This window comes from Musca autumnalis, unplaced genomic scaffold (assembly GCF_047663935.1).
Source record: "Musca autumnalis isolate F117 unplaced genomic scaffold, ASM4766393v1 scaffold_5, whole genome shotgun sequence".
Taxonomy (NCBI): Eukaryota; Metazoa; Arthropoda; class Insecta; order Diptera; family Muscidae; genus Musca; species Musca autumnalis.
The window spans coordinates 183826797-183852131 of NW_027412088.1; the positions used below are offsets into that span (position 1 = coordinate 183826797).

The following is a 25335-nucleotide window of genomic DNA, read 5'->3' on the forward strand; positions in this document are numbered from 1 at the left end:
TTCCTTTGTTGGCGGACAAATTGTTCTGTTTTGGCAAGTCAGCTGATTGCTTGCTGGTTTTTGCTGGGAAAGTGTCTGTTTACTTTTTACAATTTTTTAGCAAAAGAGAATAAAAACCCCTTACTCTCTGAGAAAGTTCTTGCTGGACAATTCTTGCTGGGAAAGTAACCAGACAGACTTGATTATTTCACAATGAAGAAAAAATGGACGAAAAACAGAAGAAAAAGTCGAACGCTGACAAAACTAAATTAACTAAATTAAAAACTGTGAAATAAAAGACGAAAATTGATTTTTCCGTTCCTTTACTTTTCTGGTAAAAATGTTCATGAGAGATCAATTTTGACACTTTTCTCTTTGCGTATACGTCGTTTAAGCTATGGATTTGACAGTTGAAATCGAGTGGATTTCCTAAATGTGAATTTACTATAATGCTTGGTTTACATTTACGAAATCCACTCGATTTCAACTGTTCAATTCAATTCCTTTGCGTATACGTCAAACGAAAACTCATCAGAAATCTATTCGATTTCATTTGACGTTTAAGCAATGGAATTGACAGTTGAAATCGAGTGGATTTCCTAAATGTAAACCTAGCATAAGTCTACATTTACGAAATCGAGTGGATTTCAAATGTCAATTCCTTTGTGTATACGTCAAATGAAATCTCATCTGAAAACCATTGGATTTCATTTGACGTTTAAGCAATGGAATTAACAGTTGAAATCGAGTGGATTTCGTAAATGTAAACCTAGCATTATTGTAATTTATATTCTAGGTTTACCCCCTGTTTTTGTAACGTCTTTTCGATCGTTCGTCTATATTCGTAATAATTTAGGCATCCATAGCTCAGCCCCCGGATGACATACAGACCAAATTTTTCGTATACGCGTTCCATATGTAGTTAAGAGTTCGTAATTTAAAAATCAGCGCTCTAGATTTGTGCTAAGGCGAGTAAATCGATATACAAAATTTGACAATTCGTGTGAAAAGAATAAAATTTTTAACAAAAACAGGGGGTTAGTATGGAAATATGTAAATTTACCGTTGCATATGCTTTGTTGCTTTTGTTTTCCACACCGCAATTCGATTTCGTTTGCCGCCTGAGAATCGAATGATAACAGACAATAAAGACCTCTGAGACACATATCCCATATAAAGCATATAAAGAGGGATAGGTTATAGAGAGTTTAACGCAAACAGTTTATTCTACTCGGTCAAACTTGAATTGCTAATCAAATTTATCTTATCTAAAGTAAGTTAAACAGCAACAAAAAGACAAAACCTTTTACTGATGAGCGTAATTCGACATTTCGCCAAGAGCTTAAAATAGAATTTTCCAAACGTTACACAAAAATAAATCCAAGAAATGCTAATAAACGATTGATGCACAACAACAGTAGGGATGTCGATGAAAGACATCAAAAATAGTGAGATTTTCAAATGTATTTAAGGGGATTTTCTTTCTTTTCATCCTTCAATGTCGATAAGATTAAAGGCCTAGGTACATAAGCTGCTTGCCTTGCTTGCTTCTGGTAAAAGAATAAAGAAGAAATGAGCAATCCAGATCGAAATTTGTTCGGCCTTCTTTATTCTTTTATTTTTGTTATGTCAGAAATGAAGCAGGAAAGCAAGGTAAGCAGGCGAGGCTGCTTATGTACCCAAGCCTTTAAGGTGTAAACAGAATGAAATACGCCGCTTTTTCACGCTCAGTTTCATGCCATAGATTAAAGGACAAGTACTACCTAATTCAAATGCTGCCTAATTAATTTGAATTAGGTAGTACTTTGCCCTTAGTCTCTTAGATGTTGTGTGTTAGATGTGTTTCTACCTTAATTACTTCATTTATTTTAAAATATATATGTAATGTAAATACGCTCTAATGGTGTCCTTAATTACTTCATTTATTTTAAAATATATATGTAATGTAAATACGCTCTAATGGTGTAAATACGGTTTGACATTTACATCTAGAGACTCATCAAAGCATATTTATATAACTAGGCGTTTACACCAGACTATGTGTCTTCAAATACAACTCTGATTTACTAACACATAAGCTGTGTTCCTTTATTTACCTGTGGTTACCATTTTTGCCATTTGTTACCATTTTTAACCTGCAAAGCGTTCCTTAACCCCGAAAAGTGGCAAAACTGGAAGAAATTTTTAAGAGAGTGAGAGTGGAGAGAGAGAGAGAGAGAGAGAGCGAAAATGGCTTTCTCTTCTACCACAGGCTACCAGCAAAATTTCTGCAGGTAAAAAATGGCAGAACTGATTTTTCGACTTTTGAGTCGAACGCTGACAAAACTAAATGAAAAACTGTGAAATAAAAGACGAAAATTGATTTTTTTATGTTTCTTTTTGACATTGCTGCCACATCTACCATTTTTCCGTTCCTTTACTTTTCTGGTAAAAATGTTCATGAGAGAGCAATTTTGACATTTTTCTCTTTTACCACCCTTACCATTAAAAAAGTAAAGGAACAAAGCTATACATACATTTGTCGGCTGTCTCCCAGCAGTCCATCATTTGTTCACAGACAGTAGGGTTAACAAATTTTTGACGTTTTTCGTAAGAATGTGTGAGATAATAATTTAAATGTGTTGAAAAGAAAATAATAAGTAAAAAACAAAATATTTGAACGGAAAACAAAAAGAAATTGATGATTTTTCATTCATAATTTTACAACTGTTTGACTGATGATTTTTAAAGTCATTTAATGCTTGTGCTTGGTTTACATTTACGAAATCCACTCGATTTCAACTGTCAATTCCTTTGCGTATACGTCAAATGAAAACTCATTTGAAATCCATTAGATTGCATTTGACGTTTAAGCAATGGAATTGACATTTGACTTTGACTAAATGTAAACAGTAAATATGTATAGACGTCATGATAAAAGAATAAAGAAAAAGTGGATTTATGTTGCCCTTGCTCTTTTATTCATTTATCAAAAAATGACGTCCAACTTTACTGAAACGTTGTATGTGTTTTCGGCTTTATTATGACGACAAAATCCACCATCTGTTTATTCATAATCCAGTGAATTTATGTTGTCATTTTCATACAATATATGTCAAATAAATCGAGATGATGCACTTAACCAAGCTCGTGAATTGCAATCTCTAATAAACTATTTGCAGTTACAAAAGCTGTCATCTATAACCTGTTCCCAAAATAATGACCAAAAACCGATATGACATTGCATCTGGTAAACAACAAACAAACACAACATAAATCAAAGATAAACGAAATCCCCACGACAAAAAACAGTGACACTGGCCATACCATGAGGAGTATTCCATTGCTTTTGGTTTTCTATATTTTGCAAAAAGTAACAAACAAAACACAAAAAAAAAAAAACAAACGGTCACCTGAATGCTATCCTATCCTCCACAATGTGAGTCAGTCTATGTGTGGTCAGAACTTTTTTTGAAACGATTTATTTACTTTTTTCTGCTTTGTTATTTAGTATGAATTCAATTAACTCAAAACTTAATCGTAAAATGAAAATTATTTTCAGTTGTTAATAAACTACGAAACACTTTAGACGATAAATACGTACGAAGAATTTAAATATTTTAATCGCGTGACGCGTGAATATTTGTTTTATCTAACGGATAAATATTTTTCGAATTATCAAATCGAAATTAAAGAAGCAGCAACAACAAAATGTTTAAAAGTGGTGATAATTTTCTTTTTGTTGCTGCGATTGTGTTGAGTGTTATTATCTTTGGTATAACTGCCGAGGCCAAATTATTTGAAGAAAATACAAAATTTTGCCTACGAACTGAACCTATGCTATTGGCCGATATTGAAAAACATAAAAGTCCTGAGGGACACAATAAATCATGTGAAGTGGTGGCAACTCTATTGACATCTTTGGAAAAGGTAGATGTACACAAAATTTAAAACCTTTGTCTAAAATAGTGCACACCAAGGCATGTTCAAGGCCTATAGAAGGTCGGCCATTGAGAGTTCTGTTAACAACCTTTGACAACAAACATAATAGGTTTTATATTATTGTGATTTGAGTTTCTTTGTATTTTAAAACACAATAATTGCTCTGTTGCTTTACGTACCTGAGGTTACCATTTCTTACCATTTTTAACCTGCCAAGCGTTCCTTTACTTTAAAAAGCACGCAATTTATATGGGAGCAGTTCACCACTTTTACCATTTTTTGCCACTGTTACCATTTTTATGCCCGTAATTTCTACGCATAGTTATCTATGAGTTCATAGATATCCCCCGTGTAAGCAAAATTTCATAATTTCAATCCATAGGTAACGTTACCGGGTCGAAAACGGCCGTGTTACTTACACCAAGAATTTTGCCTGGTTGATCATTGCCAATGTGTTAAAAATTGTAAAACACTTATATGTGGCAATGTTTTTACGAAATCATGAATGGAAATCACCAATGTTAACACATGTTTTTAAAATTTACACGCCTCGGTAAATGGCACGTAGAAATTACCAAACACGTAGGTAAAGATAACTAATAGGTAGCTACCTACCCGGTTACCTAGGGCTAGAAATTACGGGCATTAAAAGTTAAGGAACAGACCAAATGTTTTTGACAACAAACAGAACAATCAGGTGGGCGTAGTGTCCAACTGTATAAACTGTAGGCATATTTATATAAGGTAGAAGTGACAATCAGCTGTATTCTTACTTTTTTGTAAATTTAGTTTTCAAAATGTAATAGGATCTACTCATGAAATTTGAAACTTCGAAATTTACTACCATAAAATACTGCTTTTCATCCTAAACGTGTAAAAAAGTACCTACGAGAGTTCTGAATGCGTTATATTTACATTTTGATTCAAATTTGTTCTATTTTAGAGGATTTTCAAAATGTATTTATGTTTTTCCTGAATTTTTTTTGGAACGACCTTTTTATTCAATATTTATCTTTGACAATTAATTTTCAATAACAACAATGCTGTTTTTGTAAATTTGTTAGTTGTTGTAATTCATACCTTATATAAATTTACCTTGGTGCACACGATAACTCATGAAGTAAGTAACCAACCCAGCAAAATTTGAAGGAAGGGGTTCTATGCGATGACGTGATTTCATGGCATATTTTGCATTGGTTCAAAGGAAGTCGTGAAAGATCCGATCTTTTCATCAGCATTTGAATCATTTGTACAGATCACTAGAAACAAACAAGTCGATTTGTACATCCCTACATGTAGCAACATCAAAACAAAAGAGTATACATTTCCAACATTTTATAAAATTATAAACCTACCTACCTGAACCTACATCACGAACTAGAAATTCTTAAAGGAGTGCTGTTGGAGTCCATGTCGAAATCTGAACTGGTGATGAGAAGATAATAGAAAAGCTTTTGTAAGATGAAAAAAGTCAGTGGCTGAGGGTGGACGAAGTAAAATCTGTTGCGATGCAGCGGCGGTGATAAAATTGAAATTTTGGGTGTAAACTTTATGCTGATAAATTAGTTCTAGTTATTTCATGAATTAGTTTGAATTAATAAAGAGTTTGGTTTGTCATGAAAATCATATTTCAATACAGAATTTTCCATTTTCCAAAGTCCCAATTTACATTGGGCGAGTTTACTTGCGGCAATTGTCAGTTTGTAGGCGAGAGAGGGTGCTGAGAGGCAAAGGGTTACCATATGTCTCACCTCTCTTTCCTACAAAATGACAATTGCCGCAAGTAAACTCGCCCAATATAAATTGGGACTAACAAGACATGAAAATGTCATGCCAAAGGGTAGGTGAAAATGACATGTCAAAGCATTGGTCGAAATGACATGCTTAGGATCCGAGAATGAATGTCATCTTAAGATCCGAAAATTAATGTCATCTTATGGTGGTCACGCTCATATAAAATTCATGAGTGAAAATGCTAAAAAGATGACATGCCAGTGCACTTGCACTTGCAATATTAATATTTGCACATTTTAGTACATAGTTCTTCCAGATATAGATAAGGTTCGAAAATGAACTAATCGGTAAAGTACTGTTTCGCATCGTTTACATTTTTTGCAGCAGGATATCGTCGCCGTCCCTATTACAACGGTATAATTTTTGTGGATACAATTCTATATTTCCTGAGATAATAGACCAAAAGCACTATAGCTGTAAACACATCCAACGTTTGAGTAAAGTTTTGTATCATTTCTGGTAGATGAATAAAAGACAAAGTGCTGCCAAGTTTCAATTTGTCTTTATTCTTCTACCAGAAGGGACACAACACTTTACCCAAACGTTGGATGTGTTTAAGGCAGTGTTAATCACCACTGGGCTCGCGAGCCGTGTCTGTGTGAACACACACAATCTCAATGGTGGTGAGTTTGAACTTTGCTCTCACCACCGATCATCTTCTTTGTTTTAGCAATGAATTAACGCACATGTTTATCTACAGAGGGATAGATAATAAGTCTGTCTGGTTACTTTCCCAGCAAGAATTGTCCAGCAAGAACTTTCTCAGAGAGTAATATGCCATTTAGATATGACACCATTAAGGCCTGCGTACATAAGCTGCTCTGCCTGATTGCCTTGCTTTGCTGCTTCAATAAAAAATAAAAGAACAAAGAAGGCCGACCCAATTTCCAACTGATGGCAACCCAGTTCCAAATTTCGTCTTTATTCTATTATTTTTATTACGTCAGAAATGAAGCAGGTAAGCAAGGCAATCAGGCAAAGCAGCTTATGTACGCAGGCCTTTAGCCGGATTTAGCCCATTATCAGGTTTTATTTGATAAATCCAGCCAAAATCTACCAGATTTCCCATACAAAAATAAATCCTCCTATTGAGTGGATTTGTTTTAAATCTGGCATAAATCCTCGTATACAACTCTGTTCTTTGCAACATGTTGCTAGAAAATACAAAAAGTTGCATGCTGCCACAAGAAACAAGGTAGACGCATCGGTGAATTGCTACACTAAAAATAATTTAAAATGTAAAAATTTGTAAACAAGGCGAAAAAATTAAATTTGTTTTAATGTACAAAGTTGATTTTAATCAACCAAGACTAATATTTATGATGTCTAAACGATAAAATAATTCGTTTTAGATGGGCAAACTGCGATAAAATATTTCTTTATTTGCTCTTTAGTTAGCATTAGGTGTGTTCGTTTACTCAACAATTTGTACAAGTTCAGTAACTTCTTGTAATCGGCTAATCTTTTTTGCATTGTACTGTAGAGTAAACGAACAACATCCAGTAACAATTCGTAAAAATGTTGAGTAAACGAACACACATATTAGCTCTGTTCCTTAATGTCCAATTTACATTAGCAACTTTTTCGTCATTTAGAGCTGTTTCGTCATTTATTTGCTAAAACAGGCAACATTTTGCGTCATTTACCATACAAAAATAAATGACGATAGCTACGTCATTTATTCTAAACAACGCACGAAAACACCATACTTTTATACGCAACCCTGCTTTTTCGTCATAAACTACCAAAAAATGCAACTGTTTTATGATGTCTTTGTTTGTTTGTGTGTGTTGTAGAAAAACAAAAATACTCAAACGATGACAAAAGTGAAAATAAATGGTTAAAAAACTTGCAAAAATTATGTTTTTTTGTTTTTGGAATTAATTTAAGTTATTTGATACACATTTGTGTTGTGAAATTCCTATTTTTCTGAATAAATATATTGTGTGCGTGTGTTTGTGTTATTGTATAAGTGTGTATGTGCGATTGTGTGCGTAAGCAAATGACACAAAAAAACAGATGTAAATACACTTCATTTGATTCTAGGATTTCGTAAAACGAAATCATTTAATATGCATATGTAAATTGGACTTAACGTTCAAGAATCTTCAAGTTTTACTAATTTTTACTCGAAAAGCGTTCCTTTACTTCAGACGCAATACAATTCATATGGGAGCAGTTTTCAACTTTTACTACTTTTGCCGGTTTTGCCATTTTCAAAAGTAAAGGAACAGACCAATTAGTAGCATAATGTGCTAACATTTTCAGTATTAAACAATACATTTGTAATTTGACGTATGTTTTTTTGAGACGAATTCAATTTACAAAAAATTCTTTTGACGTTTCACATTCGATCAGATGGGATGATGCATATACCTTGGTAATTGTGCTATGAACAAAAATCAGCTGACTGCCATTTAAATCCTCCAAAATGTATATCTAAATGCAATGAGATTTGTACTGGATTTATTAAATCCAGTCGAGGATTTATGGCTAGTCTAAATGAGCTATAAGGGGTTTTTATTCTCTTTTGCTAGAAAATTGTAAAAAGTAAACAGACACCTTCCCAGCAAAAACCAGCAAGCAATCAGCTGCTTGTAATTTGTCCGCAATAAAGGAAGCATACACGTTGTATATTATTAAAAATAAAAAAGAAAATGAAACAAAAAAGTATTTTTCCACTTTACAAATTTGTTCTCCATAAAACAATACAATTAGACTATGTTATTTCCACAATAAAATTGTTTTTAATTTTCACACAAACATAAATCAACAAAAAACTAAAAACAGATGATTGACTGTTTTTAGGAAGAAGACGAATTGCTAGTGTTTGCTAGAAGAAATTTGTCCGGCAAGAATTTGCAAACTCTCAGTGAAAGAACTGTCAAAATGTCTCTCTCGAATCGCTCTCTTTTGCTAGTTTTTTGTGTTAACAGACGACTTCCAGCAACAATTGGTACAAGTTGTTACAAATTTTAGGGTAACCACCCAGCAAACCAAAATCGGAAGAAACATCAGAGTTCGGACCGAATTCGGTCCGAAAGTCGGATGAAACGTCCGAGTTCGGATCCGAACTCTGACCGAAAGTCATATGGCGTGGTTGACGTGTTCTCTGACCGAAATTCGGATGAAAATCGGATGTTTTAGCCGACTTTCGGACCGAATTCGGTCCGAACTCTGATGAACTATCGTATGAACTTCTGATTTATTTAACAGCATTCGACGTTTTTATTATTAAAAGATGTTGAAAATATACAGTTAGTTCATGAAATATCCAAATCCTATAAAAAATTTATCTACTATAAACATTTTAAAGGTTTTAATATAATATTATGCTGTGTTAAATGCGCGACTTGGTGGAAAAACAAACTGTGGAGATCTGCGAAATATGTAAAACAATTGTTATTAGTATATGAAAAAATACATGTCTTCACATGCAACAAATTTTGATACACAAAATGTGTTAAGAAACTTAACTTTGGCCATATACAAATATAAAACATATGACTTCCCACGGAATAGTGTTGAAGTTTTACGAAGAAAATCTCTACTTTCATTAACTTCATACAAATAAAGAAATATGTATGCAACCGATCACTATTAATAACGGTGCCCGGACATAACTCCCACGGACATAACTCCCAAAATGATGTTGGGCGTTATGTCCGCTGCGCTTTGCGGACATAACTCCCAAAATTCGTTGGGAGTTTCGTTTAAAATAGGTTTGTCGTCAAATTTTGATTATAGTTCGATTTGAGATGGCTACTAAGCATTTTGTACTTAATTTTCTTAAAAATTTTAAATCAATTATAAATTATTTTATGAACTTAATTTTTAATTTTTTTTTCTTATATATATAATTGTTCCACAAACATCCCATACGGGACATGGGAGACTTCTCTCATATCAATGAGTGCACCCCGATTCATATTAGCTCAATGATATGGGACCTACTGTTTATCGCCGAGTCCGAACGGCGTGTCTTAAGACACCACTTTGTAGAGAAGTTTTACATGGCTGAAAAACTCAGGAAATGTCGTCAACATTACTGAGGGGTATTTTGCCACCGTTGAAAATTTTGATGTTGACTGGTCGGGGAATCGAACCCACGACCTTCAGCGTGCAAGGCGGGTGTGCATACCATTGCACCACGGTGGCATTATATACATTTGAAATAAAAATTGTATTTAAATAAAAATCACTTAAAATTTAAAAACGGACATAACTCCCATTTAGACTTATGTCCGCTAAGGGGGGTCGGACAAAAAATTTGGGAGTTATGTCCGAAAACCAAGGAGGACATAACTCCCAAAATAGTTTTAGGAGTTATGTCACGGCACCATGAATAACATTTAAACACTATCATGCATCAACACGCATAACAAAAATAGACCAAATTTGTTCTCCGATACAGAAATTAAAACCCGAGCACTCAATTTTTCGTTCGTACTTCATCAACGTCGGCACATCAACAATTACACATTTACAATGTGCGAGCGAAACATGTACAATTCTTTTCTCTCGGCTTATTTACACTTAATTTTGCCAAAGCAGCACAAGGGAAAATAGAAAAATTCCCTTCAGAGAGGGAGACAGAGGAAGGGAAAAAGTTCGTCAGACTAGTCGGACAGAGTTCGGACCGAAGTCGGTCAGATGCGTCGGAACAAACTTTCGACTTTGAGCAGACGCGTCGGACGTCCGACATTGTGTTTGCTGGGCAGACAGACCCAATCTTGTGTGTGTGCCCATCACACACGCAGCGGTTGAATTTGTTGTTGCTGGTGAACACTGGTTTAAGGCTTTATTGTAACTGCGAATATTGTAATAAAGAGACTAACAGCCTGTTTCTGTATGTCGAAAGAAGAATTTGTTCGAACTGAACACGCCCAAACTTTAGTTTTCGAAATTATTTTACTTTTTTTATCCTTTATTTATTCCACTTGGGGACATAGGGCTTCTACAAAAGAATTCCATCTTACTTTATCGTTACAAATATGTTTTAAATTATCTAAGTTTGTATTTTGCTTTTCAATTTCATGCAGGGCCGTTCTTCGCCACGTGTTTCTTGGTCGCCCAGGACGTCTGCTACCTTGTGGGTTCCATTCCAAGGCCATTCCAGCTATGCTGTACTGTGGCTTCCGTAGTGTATGGCCTATCCATTTCCATTTTCTTCTTGTTAGTTATGGGTTCCTTGTTTGTCATTATCCATAGATCAGTGTTTGTGATTCGGTTTGGCCAGAATATGCGGCAAATTATACGAAGACATCTGTTCACGAATGTCTGAAGACTTTGGATTATATGTGACGTAGTTTTCCACGTTTCGTTACCATAAAGTAGGGTGGATTTTACACACGCGTTAAAAATTCGTAATTTGGTCTTCATTGCAATTTGTGTTGATCGCCATATTTTATTTAGTCGACCGAAAGCGGCGCGCGCTTTGTTGAGTCGGTTTTTTAAATCATTATCAATTCCTCCATCCTCTGCCATTACGCTACCAAGGTAACAAAAAACCGATACGTATTCAATTTGTTGGTTTTCAATGTGAATATGCATATTCGTGGTGTTATTTACCAGCATTGCTTTTGTCTTGTCTATATTGATTTCTAGACCCACATTTTTGGCCAATTCGACGAGCTCATTGAGTTTTTCTTGCATATCGGTGAATTTGTGCGATAATAAGCAGATGTCATCTGCGAAGTCAATATCCTCTAATTTTCGGTGCAAATTCCAGACGATTCCCCTTTTCTTCGTTTAAAGTTGTAGCATAATTTGATCCAATGTTACGGCGAATAGGAGTGGGGATAACGGACAACCTTCTTTAACACCTGTATTTGTTTCAAATATATCACTTGTGGTTCCGTTGTGACGCACATGCAGTTTGTAGTTTGTATACATAGCTTGTATAATGTCTATTATTTTCTGTGGTATCCTCTTTTTCATTAATGCCGACCAAATTGCACTTCGCCGTAAAGAGTCAAATGCTTTTTTGAAGTCGACGAATACCAAATACCAACCGACTGTTCAATAATAATGCGCAATGTATTTGTCTGGTCCACACAATTCCGATGTGGTCTGAACCCAGCTTGTTCGTCGCGTAGCGATTCTTCCACCCAGTGAAGCCTGTTGTTTATGATGGTGGCTACTATTTTGTAGACTGTATTAAGCAGCGTGATGCCTCTCCAATCGTTACAGTCTTTGCGGTCATTTTTTTTGTGCAGTTTTATAATGGCGCCGTTTGTCCACTGGCTGGGAAATGTTTCGTTGGACCATGCCTCGAGTATATGAGGGAATAATAATTCAGCCGAAGCGATTGGGTTGGACTGTAGAAGTTCCGGGGGTATCCCATGTTCCCCTGGCGATTTGTTAGTTTTTAACTTTGTAATTACACTAGCGATCTCTTCTACGCTCGGATGTTCTGTTGATATTCGATTATCCACTATAGTGTCCTCGCTTGGCGACGTAGGGGCTTCTGCATTATTCGCGTTTCCACTGTTACTTATTTCCATAAAGTGTTGTCTCCATCTGCGTGTTTGTTCAGCAGTGTCTGTCAAAAGATTACCATTTTTGTCTTTTATGGCATGGGATCGGCTTCCGGTTTTATTGGAAATATGATTAATAATTTGATGTAATTCTTTCATATTATTTGCACCTACAGCTGCTTCTGCATCGCTAGTCATTAACTCCAAATATTTCCTTTTGTCATTTCTCGCAGCTCTTTTAACTCTTTTCGCTAAAGTTGAGTAACTTGATTGAAAAGTGGGGTTGGTATTTTTTTGAATTTTCATGTTATTACGCTCTTTGATTAAATTCCATGTGTTTTCTGACATCCATACTTTCCGTTCCGCTTTCTCGTTTACCTTTGCTTTTGCTTAAAAACAAAAAACAAATTTGAAAAACACACAAGAGTTTGGACGTGTTTCATTTGCACGCATAGTTCTTTCAACATACAGAAACAGACTGTAACTATGTTTACATTTACGAAATCCACTCGATTTCAACTGTCAATTCCTTTGCGTATACGTCAAATGAAAACTCAACTGAAATCGATTCGATTTCATTTGACGTTTGAGCAATGGAGTTGACAGTTGAAATCGAGTGGATTTCGTAAATGTAAACATAGTATAATGCAGTTTTCACACGGTCTGCTTTTTACATATTCATGCATAGCAACTGTCACTTTTTCGCCCGTATGTAATTCCTTCTGCGCGGCATAATTTTTATTTTTCATTCGTTTTCTGTTGTTTTCTTTAGACCGTGTTTAGACATTCAAACTGGAAAGAAAAATTTTCTTCTCAATTTCTTTTAAAATTTCCTTGTTGTTTAGACACGGAAATCATGTTTGTGTCAATTTTATAATTTTGCTTATTCTTCTTCACACTCATTTTCTCATTGCGCCGTTCAAAAAAAAGCCAAGGCAAAATTGTAATGAAAAGTAAAAATGGCCGTGTGTGATTAATTATTAAAGGAACCCTTGAATTGCATTTTAATTTTGATATTTCCACTTATTTCGAATTGTTTTTGCTTAAAAAAATAGTTTTTCCTCCAAATGGTTTTTTTTTCAATTGTCTCCGCTGATGTTTGTTTCTCGACAGAGAAAATAAAATGAAAAAAAATGCAAAAACTAATCTGCAGCCAACTTCATGTTGTATACGAAGAAAAACGAAACAAAACAGAATTTGCCAGAACAGAGGTGTGTGTACCCCCTCTTATTCCTCTCTACTCCCTCGCCCATAAACTCAATTTTCTTTCCCATCAACTTTCCCTGTATAAACAGGGACTTATATATGTATATCGCGTACAAACAAAACAGCTGTTTACCTTTGGTTGTACAGACGAGAATAGAGCGCGTTCTATTCGAAAAAATACATAGTATGTATGCACATAACACTTTGATGTATTGAAATTTCTGTATGGTTCACACCATGTGTACAAAATTCAGATTTGTAAAAAATGACAGTTGGTATGCACAAATACATATGTAAAAAACATACCGTGTAGAAACCCTTAAGATCGGCACCGAACTTTTATATAACGTTGTTTTCACAAAGCCAGAACACCTTCGGACTGTTAGTATGTACTCAGCACATTAAAATTGTGTAGTAGATATTTAGGACTTTGTTACGAATCTTTGTTAGTAGGCGCTAGAGGGGGACCTTGGGGCTGCTACCGGTCTGGCGCCATTATCCTAGGAACAAATCATAACTGCCAATCCTCTACAGAATTTTCACAGCTACAACATTTTCTTTAGCCCCATTTCGATAGGACTTGCGGTTTCCAAGCAAAATTGCAAAAACCTGAAATAAACCTAAAAATGTGTTAGCGAGTTATTTAAAAATCCCTCCAGCGATTTTTTCTTATTTTTGGATTTTTCTCATCTATGAACATTTCTGTTTCAAAATCCGCAAAAACTTCCCAGGTGTAAAGGCTGGGTATTATGCCGGGGCGATTTGTGTGGAAGGAAAAAACATTAATGGGTCCTTCGCGTTTCCAATTCCTGGGGTTGAACTGAGCAAAAAAGTCCACTGGACCATATGTCTACGGAGAAAATCGAGCCTCCCGATTTTGACTTGAAGTTTGTTATTGACGTTTTTTTTGTGGATATTTTGGCATATAACAGCCAAACAATTGAGATTTGCGATCCATAATTAGGAACTCTGTAGTACATCAGTCATCACGTCATGTAAGAAACCCAGATTTTCTCTACTTTTACCGTTACAAAATAATAAAGCGAAGTGACCCAAACGAACCAAAGGCATTTTCGAAGTCCATGGACCCCAACACGATAGAATTTTGTAACAGACAGCTTGAATATTTTTCTGGTCAACTTTTGTAGCACAGTGTCATTTATGGATATTTTCCGAAAAATGTGCACTTTCTCAAGGCCAAAACTGCCTGAAGAAGCATTCCAATACTTTTTCTATGTACTACATAGTTCTTAATTATCTGTGTGATGGATCGCAAATCTCAATGGTTTGGCTGTTATATGCGAAAATATCCAAAAAACGCCAATAAAAAACTTCAAGTGAAAATCGGGAGGCTCGATTTTCACAGTAGACATATGGTCCAGTGGACTTTTTTGCTCAGTTCAATCCCAGGAATCAGCCCCAGCCTGGGTATATAAGCTGCCTCGCCTGCTTACCTAGCTTGCTTCTGATAAAAGAGTAAAAAGAAAAGGGCAACCCAGTTCGAAATTTGCTCGGCCTTCTTTATTCTTTTATTTTTATTATGTCAGAAATGAAACAGGAAAACAAGGCAAGCAGGCGATGCAGCTCATGTACCCAGGCCGTGTAATTCGTTAAAAAAATCTGCAGCTTCTAAGTCTACAGCCTCTAAACGAAAGAACATACATACATATATCGTCGGTGTCATGCTTAAGTGTTCCATACGCCATTTGCCTGTTTTGAGATAATCGCATTTTAATGTTTTGCGTCACAACTGTGTGGAGCTGGCTAAAGCAAATATTTATATTTTTGACTTGAAATATTAATAATCTATATATATAAAAGAGCTTAGTGATGACTGAGTGAGTGAGTGAGTGAGTGACTGACTGGCATATCATCGCCCAGACGAAACCGCTGAAGCTAGAAAGCTGAAATTTTGACTGTGCGTTGCTGTTGGTGTGTAGGCGTGAGATAAGGCTGGGTTTTTGGAAATTCGACCTAGAAGGGTACGAAAAGTACTAAAAGGTACTAAATATGGTACCCTTTGTATTAGACAAACGGGAAGAGCTAGAGCTCTGAAATTTGGAATGAGGGTAACTGATGGAGAGTTAGAAAGATGTACCAAAGGGTTTTTGGAAATTCGAACTATAAGTGTACGAAAAGTTACTAAATTTGGTACCAATTGTATATTTTGAGCGGATATAGCTACAATCTTCAAATTTGGTATGAGAATCAAGGTTGGGAAGTGGTGTTGATATAAGGAAATGATTTTGGAAGTTCGTACTTATGTGTACGAGTAGTACTAAATGGTACTAAATTTGGTACAATTTGGATTTGGGTGAACGGATAGACCTGAAATTTGGAATTTAGATTACCGTTGAAGTGTACGATTGAGATATGGGCATAGTTTTGGAAATGCATACTTATGTGTACGAAAAGTACTAGATGTTACTAAATTTAGTACAATTTGGATTTGGGTGACCGGATAGACCTAGAAACCTGAAATTTTGGACTTAGAATGATTATTGATGGAGTGAAGATTGAGGATGTTTTGGAAATTCGTAGGGTACGAAAAGTACTAAATGGTACTTAATTTGGTACAAATTGGATTTGGATGAACGGATAGAGCTGGAATCCTGAAATTTGAAATTTAGATTACCGTTGAAGTGTAGGATTGAGATATGGGAGTAGTTTTGCAAATACATACTTATGTGTACGAAGAGTACTAAATTGTACTAAATTTGGTACAATTTGGATTTGGGTACTTATGGCTACGGAAAGTACTAAATTTTTTACAAATTGGATTTGGGTGAACAGATAGAGCTGGATTCCTGAAATTTGGATTTAAGATTACTGATGGAGTTAGGGATTGATGAAGTTTTGGAAATTCGTACTTTTGGGTACAGAAAGTACTAAATGGTACTAAATTTAGTACAATTTGGATTTGGATGAACAGATAGAGCTGGAATCCTGAAATTATAATAAATTATATTAAAAAAATAATTAATAATCCAGAAATTTGGAATTAAATTACTTTTGGAGTGTAGGATTAAGGTACTTTTGGAAATTAGTACTTATGGGTACGGAAAGTATTATAATGGTACTAAATTTGGTACAATTACCATTTGAGTGAACGGATAGGGCTGGAATCATTAAAAGTGGAATAAAGATTACTGTTTTAGTATAAGATTGAGGAAGTTTTGGAAATTCGTACTAAATTTGGTACAATTTGGGTTTGGGTGAACAGATAGAGCTGGAATACTAATATTTTAAATTGGAGTGTAGGTTTGAGGTGGTTTTGGAAATTCGTACGTATTAGAGCGAAAAGTTCTAAACGGAAAAGTTCTAAATATGGCATAATTTGGTTTTGGGTGAACGGAGATAGCTGGAATTTAGGAAGTTAGGTTACTGTTGGAGTGTAGAACTGGAATAGTTTTGGAAGTTCGTACATGTGGTAACGGATAGAGGTGGAATCCTTAAAAATTCGGAATTACTGTTGGAGATAGTAATTGAAATTCGTACTTTCATACGAAAAGTATTAATTGTATTATGATAGAGGAATTCGGAAATTTGGTATTATAGCCGCTTATATATATATAGGTTTAGATATGAATGTAGTTGTGGATATAAGTACAATAAGTGTACGAAAATTATGAATTAAATGAAACTAACACAGAATTTGGTTCAAATTGTTATTGTGTAAAAGAGTAGAGCTGACATTGTTAAATTCGGTATTCATATAGCAGTTGGCGTTTATAGTGGAGATAGAGAGGAAGTTTTGGAAATTATGTGTACGAAAAATGTTAAATCGCGGTTTGGATATAGTTTTGGATATAAGGAAGTTATTTTTAAACTTATACATATTATAAGTACTAAATTTGCTATCAGTTTGGTGTTGCATGAAGGGATAGAAATTGAATTTCGAATTGTTGTATGAGGGTTTGTGATGCTGTTTAGACAAGGGATTTTTTGAAATGCATACAAATTCTGAAATTAGGCTGAGGGCTGGCTGATTTATTGAGAAATAGAAAATGTACTAAATAGTATTAAATTTGACGTTGTGTTGACATTGGTTGTAGCAGTTTGGTATTGGGCTAAGGAATAGAAGTGGAATTCCGATTTATTATTTATTTGTCAGGTTCATTGTTAGAGGTGGTCATACAATAAGTGTACTAGAAGTATTAAATAATACCAAATATTAAAGCACTGGTATTGAGTGAATCGATAAATGAAACTTAACAAGATCAGAATGTTTATGAAAATCCACCTTTCAATGTATGAAAGGTTCCTACATGTAGTACCATTGGCATTGGGTGGACAAATAGAGTTAAAACTGTGAAATTTGAGCTAAGGTCTTGAGTTTTAAAATTTTACTAAATAGTGTACTATTGTTTTTATGTAAGTCCATATTTACATTAGGCAATTTTCCTTGCGGCAATTGTCAGTTTGAAGGTGAGAGAGGTGAGGCATATGGTAACTCTCACCAACAAACTGGCAATTGCCGCAAGGAAAATTGCCTAATGTAAATGTGGACTTACCACGAATTCAGTTTTTAAATAATGTACTGAAATCAACAAGTCAAACGTATCTTTTCAACAAAATTGTTTTTATTTTTGTTGTCTATTCTGATCGTTTTAGTAAGTTCATTTGAAAACGGAAAATTTATGCGGCTAATGTTTTACAAGAAGATTTTTACACCCTGAGAACAAAAAGGCCTAAAATAAAACGTCTCAAAAATTAACTGTTATATAGGGTAAGATCTTTTGAATAAAGGTTTTCTACATTTTTATATCACAAATTCCAAAATACCCATACCGTTCTAATAAAACTTAGACTGGAATTTAAAATGTAGGCCGCTGCTGAAGTGTAGAGGTCTTTGTTGAAATTCGAACAAAACCTGTACGAACAGTACTTAAATGAAATTAAATATCAATTCAAATAGGTATTAGTACATCAAAATTTTCACTGTTCACCATATTATATATTGTTTATGTGTATATTATTCCTTTTCCGCATACGAAGTAGCGGGTATTTTGCTAGTAGTATATAAAACATATTTGCAAAAATTTAGAGGAATATGTATTGGAATATAAAAGTTAAAGAGATTTAAAAAAAAAAAGAATTTTTGTCGATTTGTTCCATATCCGCACTTATGACACAAATGTGAAATATTGTAAATCACATGGAACAAAGTGACAAAAAAATTTTCCATCTTTGCGTCAAAAAATTAATACTTCTAAATCGAAAATTAAAATTCTGATTTTTGAAATGTGTTTTTAAACTTGTAAGCTTTTAAAATATTAATTTCATATCTGAAATATTAATTTCATATCTGTATTCCTGCAGCATTAAAAGACTAGTGGATATTGGGTATTCCTCGTCGCTTTCTCTCTTTTGAAACAAGACAGCTCCAATATCATGTAATGATGCATCGAACTGCCGCTTGCTTGCTTCATTTCTGACATAACAATAGTAAAGCTGAGAACACATCCAACGTTTGGGTAAAGTTTTGTGTCGTTTTGGCCTTTTGTAAAAATTGAAAAATCTTAGCGCCTTATTCATAGCAACAACTTTATTTTGGTCGCTAACATACTTATTCCGGATCTCTTCTACCTTGCAGGTGTACTGACATACCGACAAAAATTCGTGCCGACTGGGTTCATAATAATCCCGCTGACAACATATTTTCACCATGAAAACGGCGATGTTAACACATTACAAACTTCTCTAAATACAACATTATCGCATATTTGAGGCTGGTAATTAACCTCAAGCGTAGCCAAATATGTTGGTTAAAGTGTCTGACAATGTTGTTAAAGCCAAAAATGGTATTGATAGAAATTAAATGAATGAATGATCCAATCATATGTTGACAGATCAATGTTTACATGGTGTTTTTATGTGTTCAAAATACATACGAAAATAGCGTTCCAATGTCAAGAAACAGGAATACATGTCTCACAGCTTTACCTTGATCTAATGACAGTCGTTTACCGTGTTAGTTAATAATAAAACATCTCATTTTTCTTCTCTAGGAAAGTTTCCGCAATACAATGTGCAAGGATCATGGCAGCTCACACAAGGATGCTTTTTATTTTTTGAAATTCTACAATGGCGATATGGTCGGTCGTGGCACATATCATGAAATTTGCAAAGGTGAAAACAATCCACTTATGGCCTGGATACCCTATGAAATGATGCAGAAATATTATGCACAATACCTGAATCCAAAGGAGGTAAGATGGTGGATGTAATATTTTAATCAACATATTAAAGTCTATTTATCTTTTTTTCTTCTAGCGTCTTAATTATATGGCCAAGGCGACTGATGTTTCTCGTGAAAAGACTGAATTGTGTCATTTTCGTCATTCCGATTTGGTTGAAAATATACCAAATAATTTATTCACTTGTGTCGTGATGATATTCGAAGATAATTTTGTGAGTATTTAAAAAGTTGTCAAGAGAAAATGTAAGAGTATCTGTACCTGTATAATCTATTATACGCTCATTGGGCGCCATTGCGATACAATGAATAGCACTACCGCCTTGCACACTGAAAATCAGTGGTTAAGAACAACATCAATTTTTCCAGTGGTGGAAAACTTTTCAAACAACAAAGTGTTTAGTGCAAGGTTAAACGGAGGAATCTTTTGAAAAGTGAAATTGTGGGACTCTTTGCGTTTTCTTAAAATTAGTCCTTCCAGACTTCTGGCTCGATCTTCCATTAAACAGATGCATTTTGTTTAGGCCTTTCAGAAAAAAATAAAGGCCTCGAAACATAAGAAACATGGTACATAGGCGTTCTTGCTTATGTTATAAAAGGCAAGAGACAACCTAGTTCGAATTTTGCACGGCCTCCTTTATTGTTTATCCAAAATGACTTAAGCAAGAATGTCATACTTTATATGTACCGAGGCCTTAATGGCAACAAAACTGAGAGCGTTCTTCTAGACTTCCTAGGTTTAATAGGGCGAATACAGGTGCATTATTAGGTTAGGAGCAATTTCGGCAAGATTTCGTTAAACGTACTCAGTTTTCATAATACTACTGCCCTAAACACATCCAACGTTTGAGTAAAGTTTTGTGTCATTTCTGGTAGATGAATAAAAGGCAAATTTTCTTTATTCTTCTACCAGGAATGACACAAAACTTTACTCAAACGTTGGATGAGTTTAGGGCTTACAACTGTTTTTTTCAGTATATCGTAGTTACGATCCCTCTGGTCTCCATCTTAATCCTCATGAGGACGGAAAAGGGATTGTTGCCGCCCCTTGTGGAGTCAGTTGTGAAAGCAGACAAGGTATGACGTCAAAGGTGTGCACCATTGCACGGGAGTAGCGATATTATTCGACGGTCAGCGCCCCTTTAGAATCATTTGTTGTGCTCTTAGGGAGTGGTGCCCACCGCATAGCTCTCAGTTCTATACTTGATTTACAACGCAAAGATCCACTATATGAGCTCCAGTTTCCTTTTGGTAAGGGTTGAGGTCTAGCTTTCACCGAGAAAAGAGTCTCTGGGCAGACTTCGTAGTCGACACTACCAGCAGTTTAATTACTATACATATCGGGACTGGTCCTCCAAGGCGAAAGAGATTAGGCGCAATCAGGGAATGGACAAAGTATAACTCAAGTGTCAAAGCATATTCACATCTTCCACTCTCAGACTGGTGAATGGCAACCTCTTTATGAGTGAACGTTACCCCTACAACAGTAGAAATTTCCCAATTACCTGCAGTACCAGAAAAGGGACCTCCGGTTGGATTTCGTAAACGAGTGACACCCAGTTTTAGTCCAGTGTGGCCAGGGGACTGGAAATGTTCTTCTATGGAATAGAAGACTGACGGAAAGGTCTTCTATAGAATAGAAGACCCGCGGAAGGGTCTTCTATAGAATAGAAGACCCGCGGAAGGGCCTTCTATAGAATAGAAGACCCGCGGAAGGGCCTTCTATAGAATAGAAGACCCGCGGAAGGGCCTTCTATAGAATAGAAGACCCGCGGAAGGGCCTTCTATAGAATAGAAGACCCGCGGAAGGGCCTTCTATAGAATAGAATAGAAGAAGAAGGGCCTTCTATAGAACAAAAGACCCGCGGAAGGGTCTTCTGTAGAATAGAAGACCCGACAAAGGGTCTTCTATAGAATGGAAGACCCGCGGAAGGTCTTCTGTAGAATAGAAGACCCCCGGAAGGGTTTTTTGTAGAATAGAAGACCCCCGGAAGGGTCTTCTATAGAATGGAAGACCCGCCGATGGGTCTTCTATAGAATGGAAGACCCGCCGATGGGTCTTCTATAGAATGGAAGACCCGCCGAAGAAGACCCGTGGAAGGGTATTTTATAGAATAGAAGACCCGCGGAAGGGTCTTCTGTAGAAAAGAAGACCCACGGAAGGGTTTTCTGTAGAATAAAAGACCCACGGAAGAGTCTTCTATGGAATAGAAGACTCGCGGAAGGGTTTTCTATTGAAAAGAAGACTCGCGGAAGGTTCTTCTATGGAATCGAAGACTCGCGGAAGGGTCTTCTATGGAATAGAAGACTCACGGAAAAACTTTTGTGTGAGAAACATTTTTTTACAGTTTTCTCTTTTACGAGTTTTACTATTAAAAAGTACGGGAACGAAGCTTATGTATGTAGTTCATTGTCTTACTTTGAAATGTAAAATTATTAAAGAATGTGCTGAAGTCGATCGCAAAATCTGCGAATTGGAAATAAATTGAAATTGAATTGATAAATTATTTCTTGCTTTTACAGTATGGCCTCGAGTCCAGTATAAATGTCCTCGTTGAAATAAAACCGCTAATGTATGAGCTGCGCAATATTACCTTTATGCCATGGGTCAACTCATCGGTAAGTTATAAAACTCTATTAGGACGGACCTACCTAAAGAATCCCAGTCGTGAGCGGAAACAAATTTATGGAAATTTTCATTATGAATATGTGGAAAAAGTTGAACTAAATCTTAGTTCAATCTATAAAAATGGTCTACGGAAGCTGCCGTTGCTTTTCGAACATAAAAATGCTGTGTTGAAAATTGATGACAAAGGTGTTGGAGGTATGGATGTTAAAGAGGTAATAACATTTATTTTTAATTTAATAAATTACTAAAATTTTGGGAAATTCATATTTTCAGAAAGCCTATTTTGGTCGCAAAATGGAACCCAAGACGAAAGTACGTGTTGATATCATTGGTCAATGGGCGGAGGATCACCAAGAATTCTCTGCCGATATTTATGAGTACTTCGGTTATGGTGTAAAACGTTTTCACAATGAAATGCAGCATGGCAATGTCACATTTGTGCGTATCGAAAGTACAGAACCGGTTTATGAAATGCCCGAAAAGGAAGATATTGTCGCATCACAAATTCATTCCATAAATGGTAAACGTTTTGAACGTCTCACTGACGATGCAGAGGATGATGATATGTTTGGTGCATATAATGATACAGAAGGTGGTGATTTTGGTGATTTAGAGGGTCTATTTGAAGATGAAGATGCAATGAGTGTTGATGGTATACGAGAAGATACCGATCGTAAGGGTAATTCGAATTCAGGATTTTATCCTTGGTTTATACTTATTGTTCTGGTAGTAGGTGGAATCTTAGTGGCCACGGTTTATGCTGTGGCACGACATTATAGTTCTAAGGACGAACGAAGAAGATATAAATTTACCGGCATATGAAAATGTATAATTAATTATACGAGATGTTGAAGAAATTGTTGTTATTGTAATCTGTTTTTCATTGTTTTTATTTTATGAAATTAACCAAGTTAACGAATTTAAATAATTTTAAATATTTTATTTAAGGAAATAAAAATATATACTATCTAACACCCTGTTTTCATATTTCTCTTGAAATTGGCAAATCTATTCACAACGAAAATATAAATGGCGGGAAAATAGCATAAAGAAGCGTTCAAACCAAACAATTTTTAATAATTGAGGTGCTAGTGTAAGTATTGTATTGTAAGTATGTTCTTTATGACACAATCGGTCCGTTGTGAGTCGAGCCACGCGTTAAACAACCACATTAAAACCTCAAAAGAACACTTGGAATCATTTACACTTTTTCATGTCGTTGTTGTAACACGGCACTCAACGGAACGTGACGTGACCGCTTGACGCGACTCACATAGAACCGATAGTGCCGAGCGCTTTTAAGCTGAAAACACATCCAACGTTTCAGTAAAGTTTTGTGTCATTTCTGGTAGATGAATAAAAGACAAAGTGCTGCCAATTTAAAATTTTTCTTTATTCTTTTACCAGAAAAGACACAAAACTTTACACAAACGTTGGATGTGTTTAGGGCTTAAGCACTCGGCACTATCGGTTCTATTTTTATTATTTTCAATTTTTATATTATTCACTTTTTTAATTTAAAATGAGTTATTTATTATTTTATTATTAAATATTAATTATTATTAATTAAATTAAATCATTAAATATTAATTAATGCATAAAACTAAATAAATAAATATTAATATAATTAATTAATTGGAGGTATTTGGTTGGGAAGGAACTCGGCACATGGGTTGGGTGGGTGATTGTATTAACCAAGGGGGGCGGGGATGGTGGGAACTTATCTCCCCCTCTCTTTTCGTCAGATTCTGTGTCGACGGAAAGGGACAACCTAACTTTCGTCCCGTTCCGTTAAACCTCGTTTCGAGGAAAGAAGGTCTGACGGTAAGCGACAACCTAACTTTCGTCCCGTTCCGTCAAACCTCGTTTCGAGGAAAGAAGGTCTGACGGAAAGGGACAACCTAACGTCCCATAGCCGTAGAAACGTGCACTGTACTGTATTTAAAGGATTTATTACACGCCGTGTAAAATCAGTTTAAGTAAACTACATACTTTGAAAATGTGTCAATCCAGAATAGGTCTCTTTTCAAAGTACCTCTGCAGTTTATAACTGCATCTGACCTTGATTTGACGTACAATAAATCTTCTACAGTTGGCGCATGCTCAAATTTTTTTCTCATATTAAAAAAGTAACGCTCTATTGTATGGTGAGTAGTACAATGATTCAAGGGAACATCTCCATGTATTTCCAATATGCGAAGCACTGTTCTTAAAAAAAATTGAAAACAAATAAGTACAGGGGAAACGTATGTAACTTAATAATTGCACACATTCCCTTAAAATTGTCTTTTTTTTCGTCAAGAGAAAATGGACGCTTGTTTGTTAACAAATGAACAAAAGGTATCAAACGAATGACAAACTCTCTTGTTTCTTTAAATCCTGGCTCATTCTCAAGATTAGTACCGTACAGTAACTCTTCAATATCATCATTAAAGATGTCTTCCATAGCGTCAAAAACTTGCATATGCATAAGTTAGTTTTAACTTGCTACGATTAAATACATAATCTTTTACATATTGGAAATCAATGCTTGTACCTTTATCGTCTATACAGTTATTAGCGAAATCTTTAAGCAAGTTGTGCATAAGGTGAACTAAATCAAATGCACAAGGTAAATTGTACCCTGGCACAATTTCACCATATATGCAACCTGTACCTAAGATGTCCGACATTACAATTTGTTTGACTGGCGCTCCATCACAAAGGTTCAATACTATCTTTGTATTTAAATCATTAGCGGCTTGATATACTTGCAATCGCTGTATAAAGTTCGCTCCCTTAACCGCTATTAATAATTCCCAGTCATAGAAAAGACTATGTAACTGGAAAGCAAATCTGTCACAAGCATCACCATTGTGAGAAACGGGCGTTGTGTCAAATGTCAGAACACAAATTCGTTCATTTTCGGACATTTGACTAAAAATTCTGCGCAAAACTACTGCTGTTGGTTCATCGAAACCTATAGGGCATTTTGGAAATTTAGCTTCTAAAATGTCTGGTGAGGGAGTTGTGAAATTCAGATCATTCCTCGTATCATTGTAAGTGAGTCTGGAAAAAAGTACCAATGTTGTAAGTACATTTTCGTGCTCAGGCGAATAGGATCCAGTAGCACTCCTAGAAATAATCCT

The 25335-nt window shown here is 35.4% G+C and overlaps 2 protein-coding genes across 3 annotated transcripts in view; both read left to right on the forward strand.

Annotated features, from left to right (window-relative positions):
• The window catches only part of LOC141405330 (uncharacterized), a 540708-nt gene that overhangs the window by 144162 nt on the left and 371211 nt on the right, over positions 1-25335 (forward strand). The gene's annotated exons all lie outside the window — the stretch shown is intronic.
• Positions 3519-23179, forward strand: LOC141387780 (uncharacterized). 2 transcript variants are annotated; one of them, XM_073957962.1, is made up of 5 exons: positions 3519-3888; positions 19391-19591; positions 19656-19793; positions 22102-22419; positions 22481-23179. In XM_073957962.1, exons 1-5 carry the CDS (start codon positions 3670-3672, stop codon positions 23027-23029), a joined length of 1425 nt encoding a protein of 474 aa, XP_073814063.1. In that variant the 5' UTR covers positions 3519-3669; the 3' UTR covers positions 23030-23179. The 2 variants fall into 2 exon arrangements, with proteins under 2 accessions (XP_073814063.1, XP_073814064.1); XM_073957963.1 differs by lacking the exon at positions 3519-3888 and adding an exon at positions 6202-6317 and having other exon boundaries at positions 22481-23106.